Source organism: Neoarius graeffei, chromosome 10, assembly GCF_027579695.1.
Source record: "Neoarius graeffei isolate fNeoGra1 chromosome 10, fNeoGra1.pri, whole genome shotgun sequence".
Lineage (NCBI taxonomy): Eukaryota > Metazoa > Chordata > Actinopteri > Siluriformes > Ariidae > Neoarius > Neoarius graeffei.
Window position 1 is genome coordinate 89,299,094 of NC_083578.1, and position 24,815 is coordinate 89,323,908.

The 24,815-nt window shown below is 41.0% G+C and overlaps 1 protein-coding gene across 1 annotated transcript in view; it reads left to right on the top strand.

Annotated features, from left to right (window-relative positions):
* Positions 1-830: 830 nt before the first annotated feature.
* The window catches only part of rorca (RAR-related orphan receptor C a), a 42,896-nt gene continuing 18,911 nt past the window's right edge, over positions 831-24,815 (top strand). Inside the window, exon 1 of the mRNA XM_060932578.1 lies at positions 831-1,312. Within this exon, the coding sequence (XP_060788561.1) occupies positions 1,306-1,312 (7 nt within the window). The 5' untranslated portion in view covers positions 831-1,305. The remainder of the gene's footprint in view (positions 1,313-24,815) is intronic.

The window sequence follows — 24,815 nt, forward strand, 5'->3', positions numbered from 1 at the left end:
TCGCCTCACAGCAAGAAGGTCCTGGGTTCGAGCCCCGTGGCCGGCGAGGGCCTTTCTGTGTGGAGTTTGCATGTTCTCCCCGTGTCCGCGTGGGTTTCCTCCGGGTGCTCCGGTTTCCCCCACAGTCCAAAGGCATGCAGATTAGGTTAACTGGTGACTCTAAATTGACCGTAGGTGTGAATGTGAGTGTGAATGGTTGTCTGTGTCTATGTGTCAGCCCTGTGATGACCTGGCGACTCGTCCAGGGTGTACCCCGCCTTTCGCCCGTAGTCAGCTGGGATAGGATCCAGCTCGCCTGCGACCCTGTAGAACAGGATAAAGCGGCTAGAGATGATGAGATGAGATGAGATTTAACCCATCTGAAGCAGTGAACACACACATGTGAGCAATGAGCACACACACACACACACACCCAGAGCAGTGGGCAGCCATGCTAACAGCGCCCAGGGAGCATTTGGGAGTTCGGTACCTCGCTCAAGGGCACCTCAGCCCAAGGCCGTCCCATATTAACCTAACCGCATGTCTTTGGACTGTGGGGGAAACCGGAGCACCCGGAGGAAACCCATGCAGACATGGGGGGAACACGCAAACTCCGCACAGAAAGGCCCTCGCCGGCTGCTGGTTTCGAACCCAGAACCTTCTTGCTGTGAGGCGACCGATAAATTTATCATGTGTAAGAATCTGCTGGCAAACATCGAGTTTTATGGGGCGTGGCTTTGTGCACATGAACAGGAATGGAAGGTGGAGTCAAATGCTAAGTTTACAAAAACAAACAAACAAAAACTTGCAATGTTTTTGTACTTCCGCTTGTAACCCCTAGGGCTCCCGGTGGTGCACCTATTGCCCCTTTGAAGGCGCGTGCAGTCTGATCGAAGTGCCCTGGAGGGGAACGAAGGAGGGCCGGTGGTGCGAGATCATGTGAGAGTGCACGCGCTGAAAAGCGGGTTAGAGAGAGAAAGAAAGAGAGAGAGAGAACCCACACACACAAGCGCGCGCACAGAGAGAGAGAGAGAGAGAGAGAGACCGCAGGGGGAAACAAGTAACGATCTGAGGATTGGAACGGAAATGAGCTCCAGCCTTTGATCGCATGTTTGTGTTGTTTTTTTTCCCTCCCCCTCCTGCGGCGCGCGCGCGACTCTCCCGGTGAACTTGATGCGGTTCGGTTGTTTTAACGGCTTTAACGGCTCTGAGCGGAGCTTCACGCCTTTCAGCCCATTCCTCCTGAATCCATCAGCGTTCACATGTCCTGGAGTTTACATCATTATTTACAATTAATATAAAATATCCTTTAAAACAGAAATCATCATGAGAGGTGAGTTCAACAGTTCTCTTTCTGTCTCTATACTGTATTTCATTTCTTGAATATTTTATATATCCAGTTTGCTCTGATAGTGGAAACATTAGTGAAATATTTTGCATTGAGATTATTATTATTATTATTATATTTTTATGCACCTTGTTTATATATCTTTATTCCCTGCACAGCTGAACTTTTGACAGCCATGAAAGTGACGTTTAACTCTGTTTACTTGGCCACTGAGCGAATTCTGCTTCAATCCCAATCCTCTCCAGAGTCCCTTCATGAGTGCACTACAAACAATAGCGTCCTGCACCCTACCTAGTTCACTAAATATCCTGTGCGCAGTGATTTGAGACGCGGATTCAGTTATGTAACTCGACTGGAAGCAGCGTGATTAAAAAATATGTCTTAAAATGTTTCCTAACTTGATTTTACACAATAAGTTATAAACCCCGGGGTTTATTTGATGATATTTGATCCTAGTTGGTGTTCGGTGTTGCATAAAAACTGCTGTCATTTAAGATTTGTGTGTTCGTGTTCGCTAGCTTAGTTTAGAGATGTAGCACCGCCATGTTGTTTTGATTTAACAACAGCCACTTATTTCTTTATAAATGACAAATATATGGGTTTGTTGAAAGTGTGTCAGTGTGTGTGTCGCACAACATGGCGGCACTAGTGAAGTGTGTCAGTCAGCCGCTGCTCCATTGACCCACTTCTGTCTGTGAGGATTAACCTCACTGAGGGCAAATCGATAAACAGCACACTGTTCTCTACCTCTCCATCTATTCTGAGTGTAAAAGCTGCTGTGCTGGAAGCGACAAAGCCTCATTGTGGATGTAGATTTGAAAAAGAAAGAAAGGAAGAAAAGTTTGGCACAGAAAATGTCAGATGTGAGAAACAGCGGCCTCTCTGGCGGAAGTGTGTCATTACAGCAGAACGCAGGGGTCACAGAGTCCACCTGCTCAGTGAGGTGATTTCCCCGAGCTAGAATACATGCTAGTCAGGGGGTGTTAAGCCGTTTTGACCCTGTGGGATTTTTTTTTTAATTATCCAGCTTTGATTTCGCAGTCAGACAGAAATCATATAGGGCGGCACAGTGGTGTAGTGGTTAGCACTGTCGCCTCACAGCAAGAAGGTTCTGGGTTCGAGCCCAGCGGCCAGCGAGGGCCTTTCTGTGTGGAGTTTGCATGTTCTACCCATGTTAGCGTGGGTTTCCTCCGGTGCTCCGGTTTCCCCCACAGTTCAAAGACATGCAGCTAGGTTAATGTGGGGCAGCCTTGGGCTGAAGGTACTTAACCTCTGACTGCTCCCCGGGTGCTGTAGTATGGCTGCCCACTGCTCTGGGTGTGTGTGTGTGTGTGTGTGTGTGTGTGTGTGTTCACTGCTTCAGATAGGTTAAATGCAAAGGAAGAATCTCACTGTGCTTGAAGTGTGCATGTGGCAAATAAAGGTTTCTTCTAAAAAAAAATATATGGGTGGTATAGTGGTTAGTGCTGTCGCCTCACAGCAAGAAGGAGTTGTGGAGTTGGCATGTTCTCCCCGTGTCTGTGTGGGTTTCCTCCGGGTGCTCCGGTTTCCCCCACAGTCCAAAGACATGCAGATTTGGTACAATGGAGCCACTGTTCGGTACAATTCATGCAAGCTGTAGTGGTTTCCCAGCCATAATGTATGTACACGCACACCTCACGATGGCAAAGTTAAATAAATTAAATCCTTAAGGCAGCTTCATCGTCTGAGATGCTATGGTAATGGCCACACATGTTAGTCTAGTATCAGGCTCTCTATCTCAGCAACACTGTCAAGTTTGGTGTCTTTGTAAAGCATGTCAAGGAATGTTGCACAAGCTGCTTCGGTTCCCAGAACAGCAGCTTGTGCACCAGTAGATCGTCTTGTGTGGCGTGTGCGCTTCAGCCTGCTCTCTCAGTTTTTGGTGGTAGCTCTGGGTAGGCTTCCCTAGACTATTTTGTTGTTGATCTTGTCAAACCATTTTGCAGATTATTTTGCAAAAGAATGCATACTTGCCAATCCCCAGGAGGCTGAAAAGCAGTAGATCAGACGGTGTAAAATGGTGCATTCTCCTGCATTCTCTCTTACCCCTTTTCCACCAAATCAGTTCCAGGGCTGGTTCGGGGCCAGTGCTGGTGCTGGTTCACAATTTGTTCAACTTGCGAGCCAGCTGAGAACCAGTTTGCTTTTCCATAGCTCGCGATGCTAAGCGGAGCCACGTCATTACGTCACTGTATACGTCAGTTACGTCGCTGCATACGTCAGTTACGTCGCTACGTTTGTATAAACCTTGGCGCGAACATCGTAGCAACAACAACACGGAGAAGAAGCAGCAACAACAACAACAATAATAATAATGGATGACTTCGTATTTGTACAGCTGCTGCTTCTCGCTGCTTAAAAATGGCGACCTTTCGCGATCTTGCTATTGTTGTTGGTCTTAACAACTCCACCCCCCCGCTGACGTAAGCGGTTCTTTTCTCTGGCCTAGTAAAGAGTTGGTGCTAGCCTGGAACCATTTTTTCTGGCCCCAGAGCCAGTTCTTTGTCAGTGGAAACAGAAAACCCGGTTCCAAACTAAGCACTGGCCCCGAACCAGCCCTGGAACTGCTTTGGTGGAAAAGGGGCATCTGAGTGCTATATTTGAAGAAAATTGATCTAGAAATCAGACTGATGTACTTCACAAATTCACAAAATGCTGCTTCTCATCTCACCTTGATGCTTTGATACATGGCTGATCCAACGACCAAGTCGCCTTGAACTTGTTGTCGTAGCAAATCTTTTTTTTTTTTCCCCTTTCAGAGTTTTCATTGTTCGTGATCACCAGATATTGTGTTTGGTTTTTACAAACACTGGCACGATTTGTTGTAACACTTGAGCTCATTGCTGATTGGCTAGAACCATAACGAGAACCAATGGAATGGCGAGAGAGGATAGAGCGATACAATTTGGATTCACGCTATATACAGTACTCGTATCCCCTGTGCCGAAATCACCTGACACGAGATCAGAAGAGTGAATCCAACAATGTTCGCTGATCATTTTGTAATGTGGTAGTTTTTAGAGCTAAAATTGGTAGGCGGTATTCACCTGTCAAAAGCGGTAGACTACGGTGTGAATCAGTAGAGTTGGCAAGTATGAGAATGTTTGTGTGATTGACTTGCTCAGGGATCAGACTACATGATTGACAGACTTCCAGCAATTGGCTTGAATATGAATATCAGGAATGATGAGTAGGCCTTGTAGTGTGACATAGTCAAAGAACAACAGTGTGGTGTCCAGGACGTCCTACGATACTCCGACGAAAAATCAAGCATGTCAGAATTCTTTGTATTTTCTCCTATGATGTTTTCCTTGATAGCCGTGATCGACAGTTTCTTGACCCTCCTCCTCAATGATGCGCAAGGACGTGAATGATGGTTGGTCGGGGTCAAAATTGTAGTGTTGCCAGTCTTCCCGCCAAGACACAGCAAGAATTTATGTCACTATGATCTGACATGGTGACCATCGTGAAAGACTATCATGTAGTCTGATCCTGGTATTAGTGCCACCACAAAACCAAAAGGTGGCTGATGATGATAAAGTTCTCACAGTGTCTGGAATTTCTGACTAAAATCCACCAATTGAAGGACTGCATAGGGTGACACCAAACTCACAGGACAGCTACAAATACTGTACAAACAGAAATGCAAATTATCCATATTAATTAATATAACTTTACAAGCCAACATGCCTGGGATCCTTGAACAATGAGCTGCAAAGCTATCATACATGCTAATGGGCAGAAAGAAACATCTTTAATACCTCAAGCTCACTTAAAGATTGCATTGCACAACGTTGCATGTTGTCGTCTTTTCCTTAGCCATGAACAATTCCAAAATGTGTGTTCGGCCCGGTTACTTTTCTACAAATGGCTCATTTGTGTTCGTATTTCTGGACAAGCCTGGATTGATTTACTGAGTAAAGTAAGGGGAAAAAAGTACTCCTTTTTTTTTTTTTTTTTTTAATCGCAGTATATTTTTAGAGAATTGTTGCCATATACTGATCTGGAGAACATGCATTATCACACAGTTTGTGATCAAATTTGTTCCAGTCTAAATTTATCTTAATTCAAATGTTGTCTGTTGTTGCATGCAGACATCATGGCTCTGTATCATGCACGTATTTAGAAAATGAACCATTGTGTCACTTGTTAGCGCGAACAGAGCGTATCGAAAGCAAACTTCAGACACAACACACGTCTTGTCTGAGTTTCCAGGCACTGCTCTCCAAGTTCAAGTCCTGTACTTTTATTCAAGGACATGAAACTGTTGCTGAACCAAACTGTGATGAAATTCATAAAAAACAGATATTTGGAGGCCACTTTGGACACAAAAGCAATTCAACTTGAGACAAAAGTAAAAGAAGCCTTGTTGATCTTTATTAAGTATTAAAAGCCTTGGTATACGTATCGACGGTTAAGGATCTTGGCTGCTGATTGTAAGGTTCCCAAATATCGCTATTGAACTTTCTAGACATTTCCACAGTATCATATTGCCCATTATTTATTAAAAGAAAGAAAGAAAGAAAGAAAGAAAGAAAGATTGGTAATGCATTCTGGAAATGCACTCCGCCGTTTCCCAATGCATGCATACTGACTTGCTGAAACTGCTTTATTTATCTTGCTTTTATTTATTTGTTGGTTATTAGCTCATCTGGCCGACAGGTGATGAGTTTATGCCATCATGTGTTGTCCGTCTGGCGTCATCCACATTTCACAAAAATCGCTTCTTCTCTCTCAATTCTTCACCGATTTTAATTCTTTTTGGTAGGAATGTAGGTCTGCCTGGGGTGCATATGGCTTCTACTCAACTTTGCATAATTGTAATTAATAATGAAGATATGGAGTAATTAATCAAGCCCTAACGAGCAATTTCCACACAAATCGCTTCTTCTCTCTCAATTCTTCACCGACTTTGATTCTTTCTGGCATGAAGGTAGGGGTACCTAGGGTGCATATAACTTCTACCCAGATTTTCTTAATTGCAATTATTATTATTAATTAAGTTATGGACTAATTAAGCCTTAATGAGCAGTTCAATAAAAAGGTCAATTCCTCGCCATTTTTGATTCTTTCTGGTAAATAGGTCGGTATTCCTAGGGTGGATATCGCTTCTATATATAGCTTGTATATAATGTATATAGCTTGCAACATTTATTGTGCAAGGTGGCCCACTTTTGATTGTTCCTTCTGGACTAGATGGGGCCGGAGTGAGCTATGCCCTCATTGATGGTCTCATTTTTATTTATTTATAAAAGTCTGACTTTCCAGAATGAAAATTAACAAGCTGGTTTTTGGGACGTACCTACCCACCCAACCACCTACCTAAACTTACCCACCCTTCTTCCTTCCTTCCTTCCTTCCTTCTTTCTTTGATGTTCTAGTTTGAAAATGAACAGTACACATGCAGTGTTTGGAATGGAGCTGATAATCATACATCAACTTTCTTTCTTTATCCATCCATCCATCCATCCATCCATCCATCCATCCATCCATCCACTTCATTACAGAGTTATTGAGTTAAGAAACGCCTATTGTTTCAGGATGAAGATGAACTTGGCAGTGTTCGTGTTTGGGACTGAGCTAACTGTACATTGTTCTTAAAGCCATATTCGTCATGATTGAGTATTGAATACACTGTCAGAAATAGGGGTACATTAGGAGTCTATTTCTGTCCCCCAAGGTACAGTCTACACTAATGTACCCTCTAGGGCTCATTATTGGACCTCAGGGTAACTATGTGTACCTTTTTAGGGCCAAACAGGTACATAGATGTTCCCAAGCAGTATATAAACAGTACAAATCAATACCTTAGAGGGAACTGATCCAGTGACAAGCCGTTGTAGCTCTAAAAGTACAATAGTGTACTTTTATTTTCTGAGAGTGTAGTTTACTCTTGAGCTGTGTTCAGTGGATAATTAGACTAAACCATTCCACACGGCCTTTTTTTTTTTTAGAAACACACACTTGAGGACAAAGGGCTTGACTTAAAGATCCGGGCCTCTGTGTTAATGTTTTATGAGTGAGTGAGTACAACGTGGACTGATACCGATTCGGCCTCGGGCTGCCTGCGGCTCGGCTGCCGTTCTTCCTCTCTCACGTTGCAGGCGTTATTGTTGATATCAGTTTATCATGATATCATGAGATGATCTGTTTTAAGCTGTGGGGTGGTGTGATAAATTCACAGTGTGATAAAAATGAACATGTTAGAGTGTCAGTTTTCCTGTTCTCTAAGAGTATCAGGTACATGGAATGCTAGAACTGTTTACAGTACCAGTGTAGAAATATCTCATGTGTGTGAAACAAAGCACTTCACTTCAAAACAATGTGTTGATTGAAATGTCATTGTCTGGGTCACTACACAGGTATTACTGGTATATCGAGAAGGAAATGTGCGATATCAGTACAAATAAACAGTTCCCATATTTAGCCTTTTGTTTACATGAAAACTGAAAAGTGATACTTCTCTGGAAGTCAGATTTATATTTTTTTTAAATCTGTCAATAAATAAAATGAACCTAGACAAATGTGTGATAATATTTATTCATTTAGGGTAATGACTGTTAATATTTGTATTTCTAAATACTGTGTTTGCTGTTCTGGACTCATGTATGAACGAGTGGTTCAAACCCTTCTAGAGAACTTTTATTCTGATTTTTTTTTTTTCACCCAAGGTTTTCCAAGAGAAAATCTTAAGACTGTCACATTAAAGCTAGTCGGCCTTTTGATTTCATAAAACCTGTGAAATTTAGTTCGCTCTGAAATGTGGTCATTGTGATATACTAGTGCATCTCAAAAAATTTGAATATTGTGAAAAAGTTCAATATTTTCCATCAGTTATTTAAGAAAGTGAAAATGTTATATATTATAGACTCATCTCATCTCATTATCTCTAGCCGCTTTATCCTTCTACAGGGTCGCAGGCAAGCTGGAGCCTATCCCAGCTGACTACGGGCGAAAGGCGGGGTACACCCTGGACAAGTCGCCAGGTCATCACAGGGCTGACACATAGACAACCATTCACACTCACATTCACACCTACGGTCAATTTAGAGTCACCAGTTAACCTAACCTGCATGTCTTTGGACTGTGGGGGAAACCGGAGCACCCGGAGGAAACCCACGCGGACACGGGGAGAACATGCAAACTCCACACAGAAAGGCCCTCGCCGGACCCGGGGTTCGAACCCAGGACCTTCTTGCTGTGAGGCGACAGCGCTAACCACTACACCACCGTGCCGCCCTATATTATAGACTCATTACACATAAACTAAAATGTTTCCAGCATTTTTCTATTTTAATTTTAATCAGTATGGCATACAGTACAAAAACATAAAAAAAAAAAACCATCTCAAAATATTAGAATATTTCATTTTGAGTTTGAGTAAAACAGTATGAACACAGTGCATCTCTCGGTCTAGTTCAGTACACACAACCACAATCATGGGGAAGACTGCTGACTTGACTGTTGTCCAGAAGATGATCACTGATGCCCTCCACAAGGAGGGTAAGCCACAAAAGGTCATTGCTGAAAAGGGTGGCTGGAAAAGGTGCACAAGCAACAGGGATGGCCGCAGTCTTGAGAGGATTGTCAAGAAAAGTTGATTCAAGAACTTGGGAGAGCTTCACAAGGAGTGGACTGAGGCTGGTGTCAGTGTATCAAGACCCATCACAAACAGACATCTTCAAGAAAGGGGATACAACTTTCGCATTCCTAATATCAAGCTACTCCTGAGCCAGAGACAATGTCAGAAGTGTCTTATCTGGGCTAAGGAGAGAAAGAAATGGACTGTTGCTCAGTGGTCCAAAGTCCTCTTTTCAGATGAAAGTACATTTTGCATTTAATTTGGAAATCACAGTTCTAGAGTCTGGAGGAAGAGTGGAGAGGCACAGAATCCAAGGTGTTTGAAGCCCAGTGTGAAGTTTCCACAGTCTGTGATGATGTGGGGTGCCATGTCATCTGCTGGTGTTGGTCCACTGTATTTTATCAAGTCCAAAGTCAACACAACCATCTACCAGGAGATTTTAGAGCACTTCATGCTTCCATCTGCTGATGAGCTTTTTGGAGATGCTGATTTCCTTTTCCAGTAGGACTTAGCACCTACCCACAGTGCCAAAACTACTACCAAATGGTTTGCTGACCGTGATATTACTGTGTTTGATTGGCCAGCCAACTTGCCTGACCTGAACCCCATAGAGAATCTATGGGGTATTGTCAAGAGGAAGATGAGAAACACCCGACCCAAAAATACAGATACGCTGAAGGCCACTATCAAAGCAACCTGGGCTTCAATAACACCTCAGCAGTGCCACAGACTGATCACCTCCATGCCACACCGCATTGATACAGTAATTCATGGTAAAGGAACCCCAACCAAGTATTGAGTGTATAAATGAATATACTTTTCAGAAGTTGGACATTTCTGTATTGTAAATCCTTTTCTTGATTGATCTTAGGGAATATTCTAATAATTTGAGATACTGGATTTCTGATTTTGGGCGGCACGGTGGTGTAGTGGTTAGCGCTGTCGCCTCACAGCAAGAAGGTCCGGGTTCGAGCCCCGTGGCCGGCGAGGGCCTTTCTGTGCGGAGTTTGCATGTTCTCCCCGTGTCCGCGTGGGTTTCCTCCGGGTGCTCCGGTTTCCCCCACAGTCCAAAGACATGCAGGTTAGGTTAACTGGTGACTCTAAATTGACTGTAGGTGTGAATGGTTGTCTGTGTCTATGTGTCAGCCCTGTAATGACCTGGCGACTTGTCCAGGGTGTACCCCGCCTTTCGCCCGTAGTCAGCTGGGATAGGCTCCAGCTTGCCTGCAACTCTGTAGAACAGGATAAAGCGGCTAGAGATAATGAGATGAGATGAGATTTCTGATTTTCATGAGCTATAAGCCATAATCATCAACATTAAAACAAAAAAGGCTTTAAATATTTCACTTTACATGTAATGAATATAGAATATATGAAAGTTTACCTTTTTGAATTAAATTATGAAAAAAATGAACTTTTTCATGGTATTCTAATTTTTTGAGGTGCACTAGTATGTTTATTTCTGTAATACCTCACAAAATATCAGGCCATTCTGTGGCTGGGAAGTTATTTAATTTGAGGGGATTAAAGCAAATAACGTGCATGAAATCGCTCGCTTCACGCAGTCAAGCAGACAGAGGAAGTCCGTGTGCGCATGCGCAGGTTTACCTTCTTCTTTTGGGTTTTACGGCAGCTGGCATCTACAGTGTTGCATCTACAGGTTTCCCTTTGAGCGTGCACTGAGTTCCATCATTCTGTCGCTAAACGAACAGCTGATCACACCGAGGTGCTCGCTGAGCGCCCATATTTATTAGTTTGGTCCTGCGTTTCCTTTCCTTCATATATAACATAACGTCTTTTCTTCTCACTTTCTTTCCATTACTGTAGTCGCTCTTTCACGTTTCACGTTTATTATGGCGGGAACGGTGCTGATGATAGGATGTCTTTATCCATGCACCCTAACCTGTATTCAGGCTTGGTTATAGGCCTACTACCTGTCTTCCGTGTATGTGGCCTTGTCTATATAAGGGTGTGTCTTTATTTTTAATTGTTTGCACTGAGGATGGTCTGATTGTGACCGAAACGTTTGTACTTTTCACTTTGGTAGCACTTTTTGTTTGTTTAAATATGCAATAAAAGTGCATTATTATATCGGCATCTAGGTGTGCGAGTTCCCTTTGTTTGTTTCTAGTTATTCTATTGGAACTTATGCACCCACCAGGTATCAAATTTAAAAGGCGTGGTACCTTCATTGGAAAGCACCTTCATATATAACATAACATCTTTTCTTCTCGCTTTCCGTTACTGTAGTCGGTCTTGCACGTTTCATTCGCACACTCACGTCCTCCATTTTTCTCTCCTGTTTCAAATTTGTATCCCACAATGCCTTGCATGAACGGGGAAAGCCCACCACGTGATGCATGATGTAGTATCTTGAATTGGGTCATGGTGAAGCAGGAAAAAATAGCGGAGAATTTAGGGCCACGTGGAGATAAATTCATTAATTGTTCTATTTTAAAAAACTCATAAAATTGGAAGTCTGTGATTTGAATTCAGTAGCTTTCAGTCCACTAAACAAAAATAATTGGGTGTCGGGGAAAATTCTTTTTATGACCTACACTTGAAAAATCTGAAAGGCAGTCTAGCTTTAAAAAGTTATAGTCCTAATAATTCTAAAAATAAAAGTACAAAAAGTAAAGATGTTAATACTGTATATTTCACCAAATAAGTAAAATTGTTTTTTAAAATGTTTCACTTAATGTTAGTGTTCTTGAAGTCCTCAGAGGTATTCAAGGCAAAAATGTTGAGTTATCTTAAACATTCAGCTTGGCTAATTTTACTTTCATCATTTTTAACCTGGATGCTAAATGGAGTTTTATAAGCTACAGTATATTTAATAATTGTGTGCAGATTCTCTCTCTGCAAGCCTAAATATGTTTAGAACAAAAATAAACACCTTTAACCAACTTCACATGGTGTGAAAGTAAAAGAAAATGAATGGAAACTAATAATTTTGTCCAAAAGGTCTATTTTTATTGTATTTTTTATACAACTGAAATGAATACAAAGCAAAACACAAACATTAAAAATGTAATACTGAAGCCCTTTTTTTCCCCTCTTTGTAGCTTGTGGCGACTAAATAAACACCAACACACATCCGGAGCTTTAATTCAGTCCTGTTACTTATACGGAAGTGCAGTTTCATCTCCGTGTCCATATTTAATGAGAAACAGTGGTGTCATTCCACAGTCTTACTTTACCAGCTCCGGTACTGCGACAACTTTAATCAGTCACATGTTAAAATATGTATAGGACAATGTTTTAGACGACATAACATCACTTTATTTAATCAAACTTGGTTAGGTTGCTGTTAACTGGCTAACTGATTAACTGATCAAGTCCTCAGTCAGTTCCAGTTATAAGACATCGTCACGTTTGTGTAGTATATAGTGAGGGGGATAACATTTTAATTTGTTAATAGACAGAAAACGATGACTCTCAAACGAGTGTTTATGATCTACAAAGCTAGCCTGAATTAGATTCACCTTTAAGGCTCGTTTTTTTATACATCATGACAAATAACCCAGTGGTTTTATCAAATATCACAGTATTACATTTAATTCCTGCTAAATAACCTTGATAAATTGTTCTATCTTGTTATTCAGCTCGTAAAACCAGCCTGCTACTCTTTCAGAGCTGCTCATGTTTGCAAATCTGTTTTATGAGGTGTCAAAAAAGAAAAAGGAAAACTGTAGTGACTTTCAAACAGACCACACTGAAGTTTATTTTTATTTTAGGAATTAATTTGTAATAAAAAAAGGTTATCTTTAAAAAACCTCTCTCAAATAAAACTAGCATGTTGACTTTATCAAGCATGCTGAAACAAAGCTAAAAAGCTAACTTTAGGAATCCAATCAAGGTTAGCTACAGTATATAAATATTATATGTTAAACGAGACTAGCTAATAAAAACTGGCTAGCTAGCAGTAGAGAAGAACCCAAAACACAAAGTTAACTAACTAATGCTCAGAAATATGTTGAAACACGCTGGCTAGGCAACATTTAGAATACCAATATTTGTAGCCAGACAAGCTAGTTAGATAATGTTAGAGATTATACCAAACAAAACTAGTTAACAAATGTTGAAGAATTGGCCCAAAGAAAACTAACTAGCTTTTTTACATGCTTAAAAATGCTCCAAAATAAAGCTATTTAACTACTTAGCATTCACAAATGTCCCAAAGTTAGCTAGCTAAACTTGGAAAATTACCACAAGCATAGCTAGCTAGCCATATTTCAAAAATATTCCAAAAGAAAGCTAGCTAACTAGATAACACATTAGAGAATATCCCAAACATAACTATACAGGCATATTTTATTTAAAAAATATCCCAAAATACAGCTAGCTAGTTAGCTAATGTTAGAAAATGTACCCAAGCATAGCTAGTAAGCCATATTTTTAAAAACTAGTTATTTAGATAATAATAAATCTTTCAAATAAATTGAGTTAACATTAGAAAATGTCCCAAAGTTAGCTAGCTTAATTTAGAAAATTACAACAAGCATAGCTCGCCAGCCATAATTGAAAAAATATTCCAAAAGAAAGCTAGCTAACTCGATAACATTAGAGAATATCCCAGACATAACTATACAGACATATTTTATTTAAAGAAGTGTCCCAAAATAAAGTTAGCTATCTAGAAAACATCAGAAAATATTCCAAAATAAAGCTAGCTAGTTAGCTAATGTTAGAAAATGCACCTAAGCATAGCTAACAAGCCATATTTTTAAAGCTAGCTATTTAGATATTAGAAAACATCTCAAATAAACTAAGCTAACATTAGAAAATGCCCACAAGCCTAGCAAGCTAGCCATATATACACTACCGTTCAAAAGTTTGGGGTCACTTTGAAATTTCCTTGTTGAAAGAAAAGCACTGTTCTTTTCAATGAAGATCACTTTAAACTAATCAGAAATCCACTCTATACATTGCTAATGTGGTAAATGACTATTCTAGCTGCAAATGTCTGGTTTTTGGTGCAATATCTCCATAGGTGTATAGAGGCCCATTTCCAGCAACTCTCACTCCAGTGTTCTAATGGTACAATGTGTTTGCTCATTGCCTCAGAAGGCTAATGGATGATTAGAAAACCCTTGTACAATCATGTTAGCACAGCTGAAAACAGTTTAGCTCTTTAGAGAAGCTATAAAACTGACCTTCCTTTGGGCAGATTGAGTTTCTGGAGCATCACATTTGTGGGGTCGATTAAATGCTCAAAATAGCCAGAAAAAATGTCTTGACTATATTTTCTATTCATTTTACAACTTATGGTGGTAAATAAAAGTGTGACTTTTCATGGAAAACACAAAATTGTCTGGGTGACCCCAGACTTTTGAATGGTAGTGTATTTTTTTTAAATGTCCCAGAATAAAGCTGTCTAGACAACATCTCATCTCATCTCATTATCTGTAGCCGCTTTATCCTGTTCTACAGGGTCGCAGGCAAGCTGGAGCCTATCCCAGCTGACTACGGGCAAAAGGCGGGGTACACCCTGGACAAGTCGCCAGGTCATCACAGGGCTGACACATAGACACAGACAACCATTCACACTCACATTCACACCTACGGTCAATTTAGAGTCACCAGTTAGCCTAACCTGCATGTCTTTGGACTGTGGGGGAAACCGGAGCACCCAGAGGAAACCCACGCGGACACGGGGAGAACATGCAAACTCCGCACAGAAAGGCCCTCGCTGGCCACGGGGCTCGAACCCGGACCTTCTTGCTGTGAGGCGACAGCGCTAACCACTACGCCACCATGCCGCCCATCTAGACAACATGAGAAAATACAGTAAATTCCCCAGATAAAGTTAGCTAATGTAAGAAAATATCACCAAGCATAACTAGCTGAGCTTTTTTTTTTTTTAAATGTCTCAAATAAAGCTAGTTAGCTAGCTAACTAAATATGCTCAGACAGAGCTAGTTAGATTATGTTAGAGATTATGCACAGGTGTAGCTTGCTACTGTAAATAATATATTAGAAAATGTCCCAAAAAGCTAGCTAGGTAATTTTAGGGGAAGTGTTATGCTAGTTAGAACTGCAGCTAGTGACACACTGCTCTCGATGTAACAATTCCTGTTATCATTGTGTACATGGTGTACAGATTTCAGCTCCTCGGTGTTAGTTCTGTACTCTGACATAAATAGACAATGATTGTAAACAAGACCTTTGGATTTCTGCCAGACTAGTTCACTTTTTTTTTTTTTTTCAGAAAGAACTGGACATTCAGCACTGATACACTGATTACGATTTGGGGGAGATAAGGAGTGTAAGATTATATACAGCTTCTCTCCTGGTGAACATCTTATCTCATTATCTCTAGCCGCTTTATCCTGTTCTACAGGGTTGCAGGCGAGCTGGAGCCTATCCCAGCTGACTATGGGCGAAAGGCGGGGTTCACCCTGGACAAGTCGCCAGGTCATCACAGGGCTGACACATAGACACAGACAACCATTCACACTCACATTCACACCTATAGTCAATTTAGAGTCACCAGTTAACCTAACCTGCATGTCTTTGGACTGTGGGGGAAACCGGAGCACCCGGAGGAAACCCACACAGACACGGGGAGAACATGCAAACTCCACACAGAAAGGCCCTCGCCGGCCACGGGGCTCGAACCCGGGCCTTCTTGCTGTGAGGCGACAGCGCTAACCACTACACCACTGTGCTGCCCGCCCTGGTGAACATAAACCCTAATAAATCTAGCCTTAATTATCTCTCGGTGGTGACGATAGCTGTGTAGAACACACCAAATCAAATTAATTTTTCTCCCGTGATTGTGACTAAATGAAGACTGACGCAGATTCAACATTAGCACTTTATTCAAAGCTCAGTAGAGAGACTTGCGGCCAAATCTTTACCCCTGACCAAGGAAATGAGGGTGGACTGAAGTTCAAATTCCTTTAAAGGGCTGATGACACGAACATGACTCTATGCAATTTCTTAAATAAACTATACAACATGGCAAACATGTTAGATTTCTGTTATAATTACGTGAAAAGAAGCTGTTGTTACGCGAATATCCAACTTTTAATTGCACAGCGCAAGAAAACTGGGTCCGTGGCTCGCGGCCATGTTGTGACGTCAGCGGGAGAACACGCTGCGGTTCACTGGCTGTTCTACTCTGGTTCTACTCAATGGAAATGGCGCATGAAAACGCCGGTGAACTCTCTAGTGCTAGCTCTTCCTCTTCTGGGAGTCTAGAATTGTGTTGATCTCTTCCAAATAGAATCTATGATAGCCTACCCTCTTTACCCTTTGCCTCTCGTTGCTAGGCGGCAGTTACATGAAAGCCGCAAGCTTTCACAAGCAAATACATGACTGATATCACGCCGACTTTATGATTACATTTATGATTATCATGTAGAATCTATAGCTCTACGTACCTTTATCTTATGTCGTTTCACAACACATGTTCTGACAGGAGGACTGTCTTTGGATCCGGCATAGCTACTAGTAGACCCCCTCCGGAATACTGGCAGTGTTGCCAGATTGGGAGGTTTCCCGCCCAGTTGGGCGGTTTCAAGTGCATTTTGGTGGGTTTTGAACATATTTTGCGCTGGAAAACTTCAGCAATATCTGGCAACACATACTGCTGACGTTTTCCTGTCCAAAATATGTTCAAAAACCCACCAAAATGCACTTGAAACCGCCCAACTGGGCGGGAAACCTCCCAAACTGGCAACACTGTGTAGGCACTGCTGATGGTAGTAACACACGTTTGTGCTGAACTGAACACCCAAGTGATTATTTTAAGCTGGGAAGGGTGTCAAAACAATCCAAATCGAAGTGTTCAGAGCACAGGACGGATGTTGGTGAGGGCTCCCACTTGTCACGAGTGCGCCTGACTTGCTTCACCCACTTCGCATGCAGCTCGGGATCTCTGGGAAACTTGAATAAACTTACCCCATCCTTGTGGGTTTTGGAGCAAAAGCCGGCAACACAACACGAAGGCATAATATATACAGTATATATATATATATATATATATATATATATATATATATATATATATATATATATATGTATGTATAATAAAAATACTAAACTGAACACCTGTCGCATCAACAACAAACTGGTAAGTTAGGAGGAAGGTTCTTTCGCTGACGTCATATAGCTCCTCCTCCTCTTTCGTCTCCTGGGTGCTGCAGCCCTGTCAAATTTGCCCAAATAGCCGCGTTTTTTATCATAACTTGTAAAATAGGTGCCTTCGTGAATTAATATATGGATCATCGGGAATTACTTTTCATGTTATAAAACATTGCCAAAGATGTCAAAAACGTGTCATCAGCACTTTAAAACTATTGCATGCCATTTGTCTGTGAAGATTCTCAGTCATCCAGGTCATAGTAAACTGTGGGTGGTAAAAGGGAGCAACTGGTGTTGCTCTCCAGTTGCTCTCTTTTACCACCCACAGTTTGCATGCCAATTGCAATTATTACTGAACTAAATGTGTAATGTCCGAGGGTGTTTTCACACTTGGAGTATTTGAGTCTGCACCCAGGATGGATTCTGGGATTGTTTGAGGGTGGGGCTCATTATCACATTCATGTTTGCGTTCACACTGAATTCCTTCTGAACTGTAGCTTGATTGCACAATTCCATACATCACTTTTATCATGTTGTAGATTTTCCATTGTTGTTGGAATTTAGTTCCATTTTTTTCTAGTGCATGATTTAGTATTACTGTTTACTTTAACAGTGTGGTGCGCTGTTTATTTTTGTAGCGCCACAACAAAAGAAAGATTCACATATGTCGATTTTAAACAGGACTTGGCTAGCTAGGCAAATTAAAAATGCCTCAAAACAAAATTTACTAATTAGCTAATGTGAGAGAACGCATGCTCAAAAAATTGTAATTAAACGTCTTAAGTAAGGAACAAAAAATATTATACCTAAATGTTGCAGATTATCCCAAATAAACCTAGTTGACTTTTTAAATTTCAGATTTTCCATCATTACTGATATTTAGCTCCATTTCTGAAAGTAAAATCCACCAGTTTTAATTCATCTCCACAGGAATCTTTTTGCATTTTTTTGACAACAAAGATCAGCTGAATACAAAATAATTTTCTATTCACTACATGTGCTCCCTACATAGGATGTAATCCAAAATAGTGCTGTAATCCATATATATAATATATTATTATTATATTGACACGAGTGTTTTACTGGGAAATACACAACTCATATTTTTCATCCGAGCTCCATCGGGGACATGGAGAGCCAAAACCAGGACATAAATCTCTGTCTGTCACTCGTGAGGAAATCAATGATAAATTGATGTTTTGATAAATCTGGGGACTTTTTGTTTGTGAATGTGTCGATATAATAAAAAGAAAATCAGATGTTGGATTGAAAATATGAAGTTTATCTTCTTGTGTTGAAAAACTCGGATTTTTCAGACAAAATACACTGTGGATCTGAGTGACATATTTCACTCTGATGATGTCACTCCCGGAGTTTTCCCGCTGATTAGATGCGCGTTCAGTGGCGGAACAACTGCACACAAGGCCCCGGGGCAAAACACCAATCAGGCCCCCCACACACATGGCGAAATTGCAAACAAACAAATTAGAAGGCTTGCGGCATATAGGCCTGCTCAGGCTATATCTAACAAAAATCAGTTTTTAAGAACGTAGCCTTTGGACCTAGCCATGGCGAAATTGCAAACAAACAGAAGGCCTGCAGCATATAATCAGGCTATATTAGAACTGAACTTGCTGAAAGTTTTATTATTATTATTATTATTATTATTATTATATAGGCCTACATAGCCTGTATTTTCCATTCATTTTTTTATTATGTTCCAAATAGACACTAAACAACAACAACAAATCCAGCAATCATGAATGATACACCCTCATTGTGTAAGCACATCTTCAACTACAAAGCCGACACGGAAACCTGCGTTCGTCATTAAAAAGGCATTCGACGCGCCTTACGCTCCACAAAGTCGCCGACTATTTGAGGGATGTTAAGCGCTCTTGCTCGCTCATTCTCAATTGATAAAATGGCCAATCCACAAAGTCTCTCTTGACCCATTGCGCTCCTGAGATAATTTTTTATCAATTTTAATTTGGAGAAAGAGCGCTCTGCTGTCGCAACTGAGACGGGGAGAGTGAGAAAAAGCAAGAAGGCCGTGCACACCTCACTAAATGTAGAAGTCACTGCTGGATGATCTACTACCAGCAACCTGGCCAGGCTAAGCACAGATGTGTGTCTCGCTATCTGCTCCGTGGAACAAGCCCTAAATGACACTAGTTGACCAGGAAAGCTGGAGTCAATATCCCGACTATCCCGACTGGAGTCAATATCCCGACGGGCCACTTCGTATAGCTCCTCGTCCTTGGCATGCTGGAGCGTATTTGGATGAACAGCCTCAAACAAATGAACAGTCCAATTTAAACTGACAAACCTTTGTGACAGCTGCTGAATGATTACATCAAGGCATGCATAGAACACATTCACCCGGAAATAATGTTCTGCATCGGAAAGCCGACTGTCTTCGCTAAGGTGATCAAAGTGGCGCTTCACTTTTTTCAACCTGGTGGCTACATATTGCGTTTGACTGCCCCATTTCACAGCCAATGCCAGAGTGGAAGCCTTTGCCTCATTAAACTGCTCCCTGTACTCCTGTAGAGTTCGTACAGCATTCTGCAATAATGCAGACGCTTTGAGGAGATCAATGGTCTTCTCCTGCAGTAACTTTGAGATGGCATTAGTGCACTCCAAAATCTTTGTCTGAAGGTTGATTAAAAATATGAACTGAAATTTAGTAATGGCCTTTTTAAGTGCATCTGCCTCATCTCGTTCATTTGTTTTCTCGCTTGTTAGTGAGAGCTTGTCGAGAGCTTTAATGGCGTCTCAATATCTGTACTTTAACGCAACAAGCGCATCGTAGTGGGAGGACCAGCGGGTTGGGCAGAGGCCTTTCAAGGTTATGTCCCTGCTCTCTGGGCTCAATAAGTCGCCAAGTAATGCCCATCTCTTAACATTGCTGGCAACCACATCATAAAACTGTCTAATCTCTGGGATAGTTTTGACAGAATCATTCAGTACCAAATTCAGACAATGAGCCGCACAGTGCACATACAAAGCAAGGGGCTCCCGCTCCGCTATTCTTGCTTGAACACCAGAATAAATTCCGCTCATGTTCGCTGCCCCGTCATAACCCTGTCCACGGCATCTGGAGAGATCGAAGCCATTCCCTTCAATGCAGCTAATAATTCGGCCCTCCAGTTCAGAAGCGGATGCGTTCACAGTTATCTCGAATCCAAGGAAAGCCTCAACTATCCTGATATCTGTAGCAACACCCATTTCGTCAGGGTTTTTTTTTTTTTTTTAACCATGATAAGAATGTGTAGCAAAAATGAGAGATATATCGGTCAACTAGTCTGTAATCATGTGAAAACTTGTAGGTTTCAAGGAATTTCCAATGAAATCACGTAAGGCATATTTATTGGGAGGGCCTGAATGTCAAAGGGTGGGGCCCTGTACGGCTAGGGGGAGGGCCCAAGGCCCAGGGGCAATGGCCCCGCCTGCCTCCCCTTTAGCTCCGCCCCTGCACGTGTTGTCATAATGGTGAACTGGTTCAAAATTAAAATTCTTTTGATTAACTTGCATTTTTTTTGTGTGTGTGTGAATGTGTCCATATAATATAAAGAACATGACACGGTGGTGTGAAGGTATGAAGTTTACCTTCTCGTGTTGAAAATATTTTCACTCCTACCCTTCACTCACTTGAGATCTATATATTCACCACTCAAAGATAAACTTCATGTCTTCATATAACTGTGTAATATCTATGTATGTATGTATGTATGTAAGTTAGTTAGTTAGTTAGTTAGTTAGTTAGTTAGTTAGTTAGTTAGTTAGTTACCAACCAACCAACCAACCAACCAACCAGCTGGGAGGTCCGTATCATGAAATACCGTGACCGAGGTCTTGAAAGTACTGAGCGAGGCCCTCTGGGCCGAGGTCAGTATTTAAGGCCTAGGTCACAGTATTTCACCATACGGACCGACCTTAAACTGGTAAATAATATATTTATTTTTTTCTTTACCAAATTCTAACAGAAAACGAGAGCGCCCGAAAGGGAAAACCGAGTTGAGGCAAGCTGCCATTTTGAATCCTCATTCACGGCTGTAATGCAAATGGCTTCCTCCTCGGTATACAAGTGCACTTCCATGGCAGGAAAATAAAACTACATTTTGCCGCCTATGTAGTCCCCTATTTATACAAAATTGAGTCATTCAGGATTCAGCCATGCTTTTGCTCGGTGTTAGCAAGTTAGAGGTTTTTAGCTTTCTCCTGAAATGTTTTATTTTATTTCTTCTTCCTCAGGGTAGTAAAACTCGCTTTCACTGTGAACACTGTTGTTATCGCTATCCATGCTGTAAAATTAATGCTATTCTCCTGAGAAATGCGAAAATAAATGTTGACAAATATTGCTACTATGTTTGTTGTTGTTGTGAACGAGCGAGTTCCCAGAGGTCTGTAACTGGGGTCCGTACCATAGGATACGGACCCACTCGCCAGCCAATCAGAACGCGGGATTTGATGGAAACTGGACCGCAAAAAAAATAAATTGCATTATTTACCTCATAGATTGCAATTTAAGAGACTCAAAATAAATACATTTGTTCAGGAAAACACTTGGGTTTAATTTTCTTTACAGGAAAAAAAATGTTTAGTTCCATTTTGTGAAGTCATGTTCCATAAATAACATGCAATATCTTTTATACATCAAGAAATGCTCATGCTGGAAGTGGGTCAGTTCTCACTGGAATGCTTTTTGTTCTTTTGTGGGCCAGATTGATCTTATTTTATTTATTTTTTCGTTGTGTACCAGCACTTTGTGTAAGCTCCAGGTATTGCTCTTTGCCTTGCAGAATCAAACAGACAATTTATTTATCTTTCTGTCTAATAATGACGGATTTGTTTTCAGCATATAGAAAGTGTGATTCTGTGAGTTTGGTGGTGTTTACGGCCTTAGATTTGATTGGATCGGATCAGATTGGACTGGCACGCTTGTTAAAATGGAGGTGTAACTGCCATGCATGTGTCAAACACGTGCTTCAGAAACACTGTAATTTGGCCTGAATGGAGTTTCAGTCCGCACCGTCATGACCCGCAGCACAGTGCAGAGCGAGCAGGTGGCACTTTAAACCAAGATCTGTGGATATTTGTAGTATATATTTTTTAAATATTTGGATGTTTTTATTTTAATTATTTAAATAATTAATTAGTGTCTTCATGAGCCTCTGAGTACCTCAGAGTACCTAACATAAATACTCTGTACTGCACAGTCCTCTGTACACTTCCGTATTTTATACTGTCTGGACTTTTTCCCACAAATAAAACAGTAAATTACTGCTTATGAAGTAAATATAAACAGGTGACTTATTATTAGTAGTAAGAGAAGGAGGAGGTTTTTTTTTTTTAATCTAAATTGATTATAAAGCCAAACACACTCAGATTTATCTTAAAATCTGACCGGCTTCCTACATAACATGAAAATTGTGGGCAAAGAAGAAAAATGCATGCAGAACTAATAATAATAATAATAATTATTGTTTTTTTTTTTTGGGGGGGAAGCCATAGCCTAATGGTTAGAGAAACAGCTTTGGGACCAAAAGGCTACTGGTTTGATTCCCTGGACCAGCAGGACTGGCTTAAGTGCCTTTGAGCAAGGCGCCTAACCCCCAACTGCTCTGGCAAGAGTGGTGGTATACCTTGTGTCTGATTAGCCAAAGAAAAACTGATGATGTGGATTATTAGTTTGGGCATTGAACCTGACCAACTGAACTGATTATTATTATTATTATTATTATTATTATTATTATTAAAGGGGGGGGAGGGGTTAACCTGGAAATTTAGGGAAAGGCCAATGGCTAATAAGATTTGGTAGCCATGTGTGAAACTCAAATATTTTCACTCGATCAGGCCAAATATGGTCTTTATCATATTACTGTCTTTTGTATTTCATTGCAGAGTTTTTCTATTACATTTTTGTCATCGAACAGTTCTTTTATATCATCGTTTAGTTGTTTTATTCCTATAATAATCATAATAACAACAACAGTATATTAGCATTATCCAAAACAAAGTTTGGCTCTTGCAATGCTAAAACTATCTATAAAGTAAGACAGACATATGACATAAAAAAAATAGCCTTAGACATGATAAAAATTCCTCCCGTTCCGCCTCCTAAAGACCCGATTATCAGGAATTACTTTAACTTTTTAAATCGTTTTTGTCTTTCTTGTAATTCGAAACACAGTTTTTGGTATTTTCCTATCTTTTCATTTTGCTTCTTTAGCGCTGTCGCCTCACAGCAAGAAGGTTTCGGGTTCGAACCCAGCGGCCGGTGAGGGCCTTTCTGTGCGGAGTTTGCATGTTCTCCCCGTGTCTGCGTGGGTTTCCTCCGGGTGCTCTGGTTTCCCCCACAGTCCAAAGACATGCAGTTAGGTTGATGTGGGGTGACCTTGGGCTGAGGTGCCCTTGAGCGAGGTACCGAACCCCTGACTGCTCCCCGGGCGCTCTGGTGTGGCTGCCCACTGCTCTGTGTGTGTGTGTGTGTGTGTGTGTGTGTGTGTGTGTGTGTGTGTGTGTGTGTGTGTGTGTGTTCAGTGCTTCAGATGGGTTAAATGCAAAGGATGAATTTCACTGTGCTTGAAGTGTGCATGTGACAAATAAAGGTTTCTTATTATTATTACATGATAATTTATGTAAAGTGATGCACTGTTTGGAGATGCAGGTCTTTTTTTTAATTCTATTTTCTTTAAATCTATTGGTCCACAAATTGATTTCACAAATCAAAATGCATCTTGTTTATTCTGTGGATTTTTAGAGCCCCGGCTGGCATTAGAGCGTCTATAAAAGCAGGTATTTCCATAATATCCATTGAAACAAAAATAAAAATGATGAAATCGTGGACGGAGAACTGTCTCTTCTGCTCGAGCATGTTACAGTCCTGGCATCTCATGACAGAGTTTCAAAATTACATAACCATGTGTTGAAACCGGTAACACCAGGGTGCCAAAAATAGGAGTACCAGCAATTTCTTCCCCACTTTCAGCACTGAGCAGTGAGGGTTATTAAACCAAAAGGCTGAGACAGGACGAAACAATTAAGAGGTTCACATAAAAACAAATGAACAAACAAACAAACAAAATAACCTTAAACATGAATTGTGAGCAGTCGACCGCAGTGTGTGTTCTGGTGAAAGTCGACTGAGGCCTGGTTACAACACCGCAGCTCGTCTCAGCCGCGGAGCCATAACACACTAAAAATAGTTTTATGAGCGAGCATCGAGTTCATGTTCCTGACGTGCTGCCACAAGTCATGAGCTAGCATGAGTGATTAGGACTTTTTAAGAACATGATCAGCTGGAGAGAGACGGGGCTGGACAATATGATGTGTATCGTGATAACTGATTGCGATAGCGATATCACGTCGTCTTCAAACATTCAAATACATTATCGTTTAAAAATGGTGGCATTTTCTCGAAAGAGACGTTTACTTAACAGACTTAACGTTTATGGAAGGCGCCTCCAGTGTCAGCGCTTTAACAGTCAGAGTTAAAGAGGTACGGTAAGTTTAAGTCTTTAGGCATTTTCAGGACAGAGGAGTTGATGCTCATGAGGGACAGACTGTTTATAGCTGCTATAACATAAGCAAAAACGGGGACGAACTCATTTCATAGACGTTTCATAACATTAACTATAAATAGACAAAAAAATGCTGTTATTTAATAAATAAATATTGTTGGGAAACTGCTGTGGTATAAGAGGAGTAAAACATTTTTAATGCGCGCTCTTCTGGGAAAAGAATCTGCTTTGGAGTGGGAATACCGCGGTACCACGGCTTCATCGGATG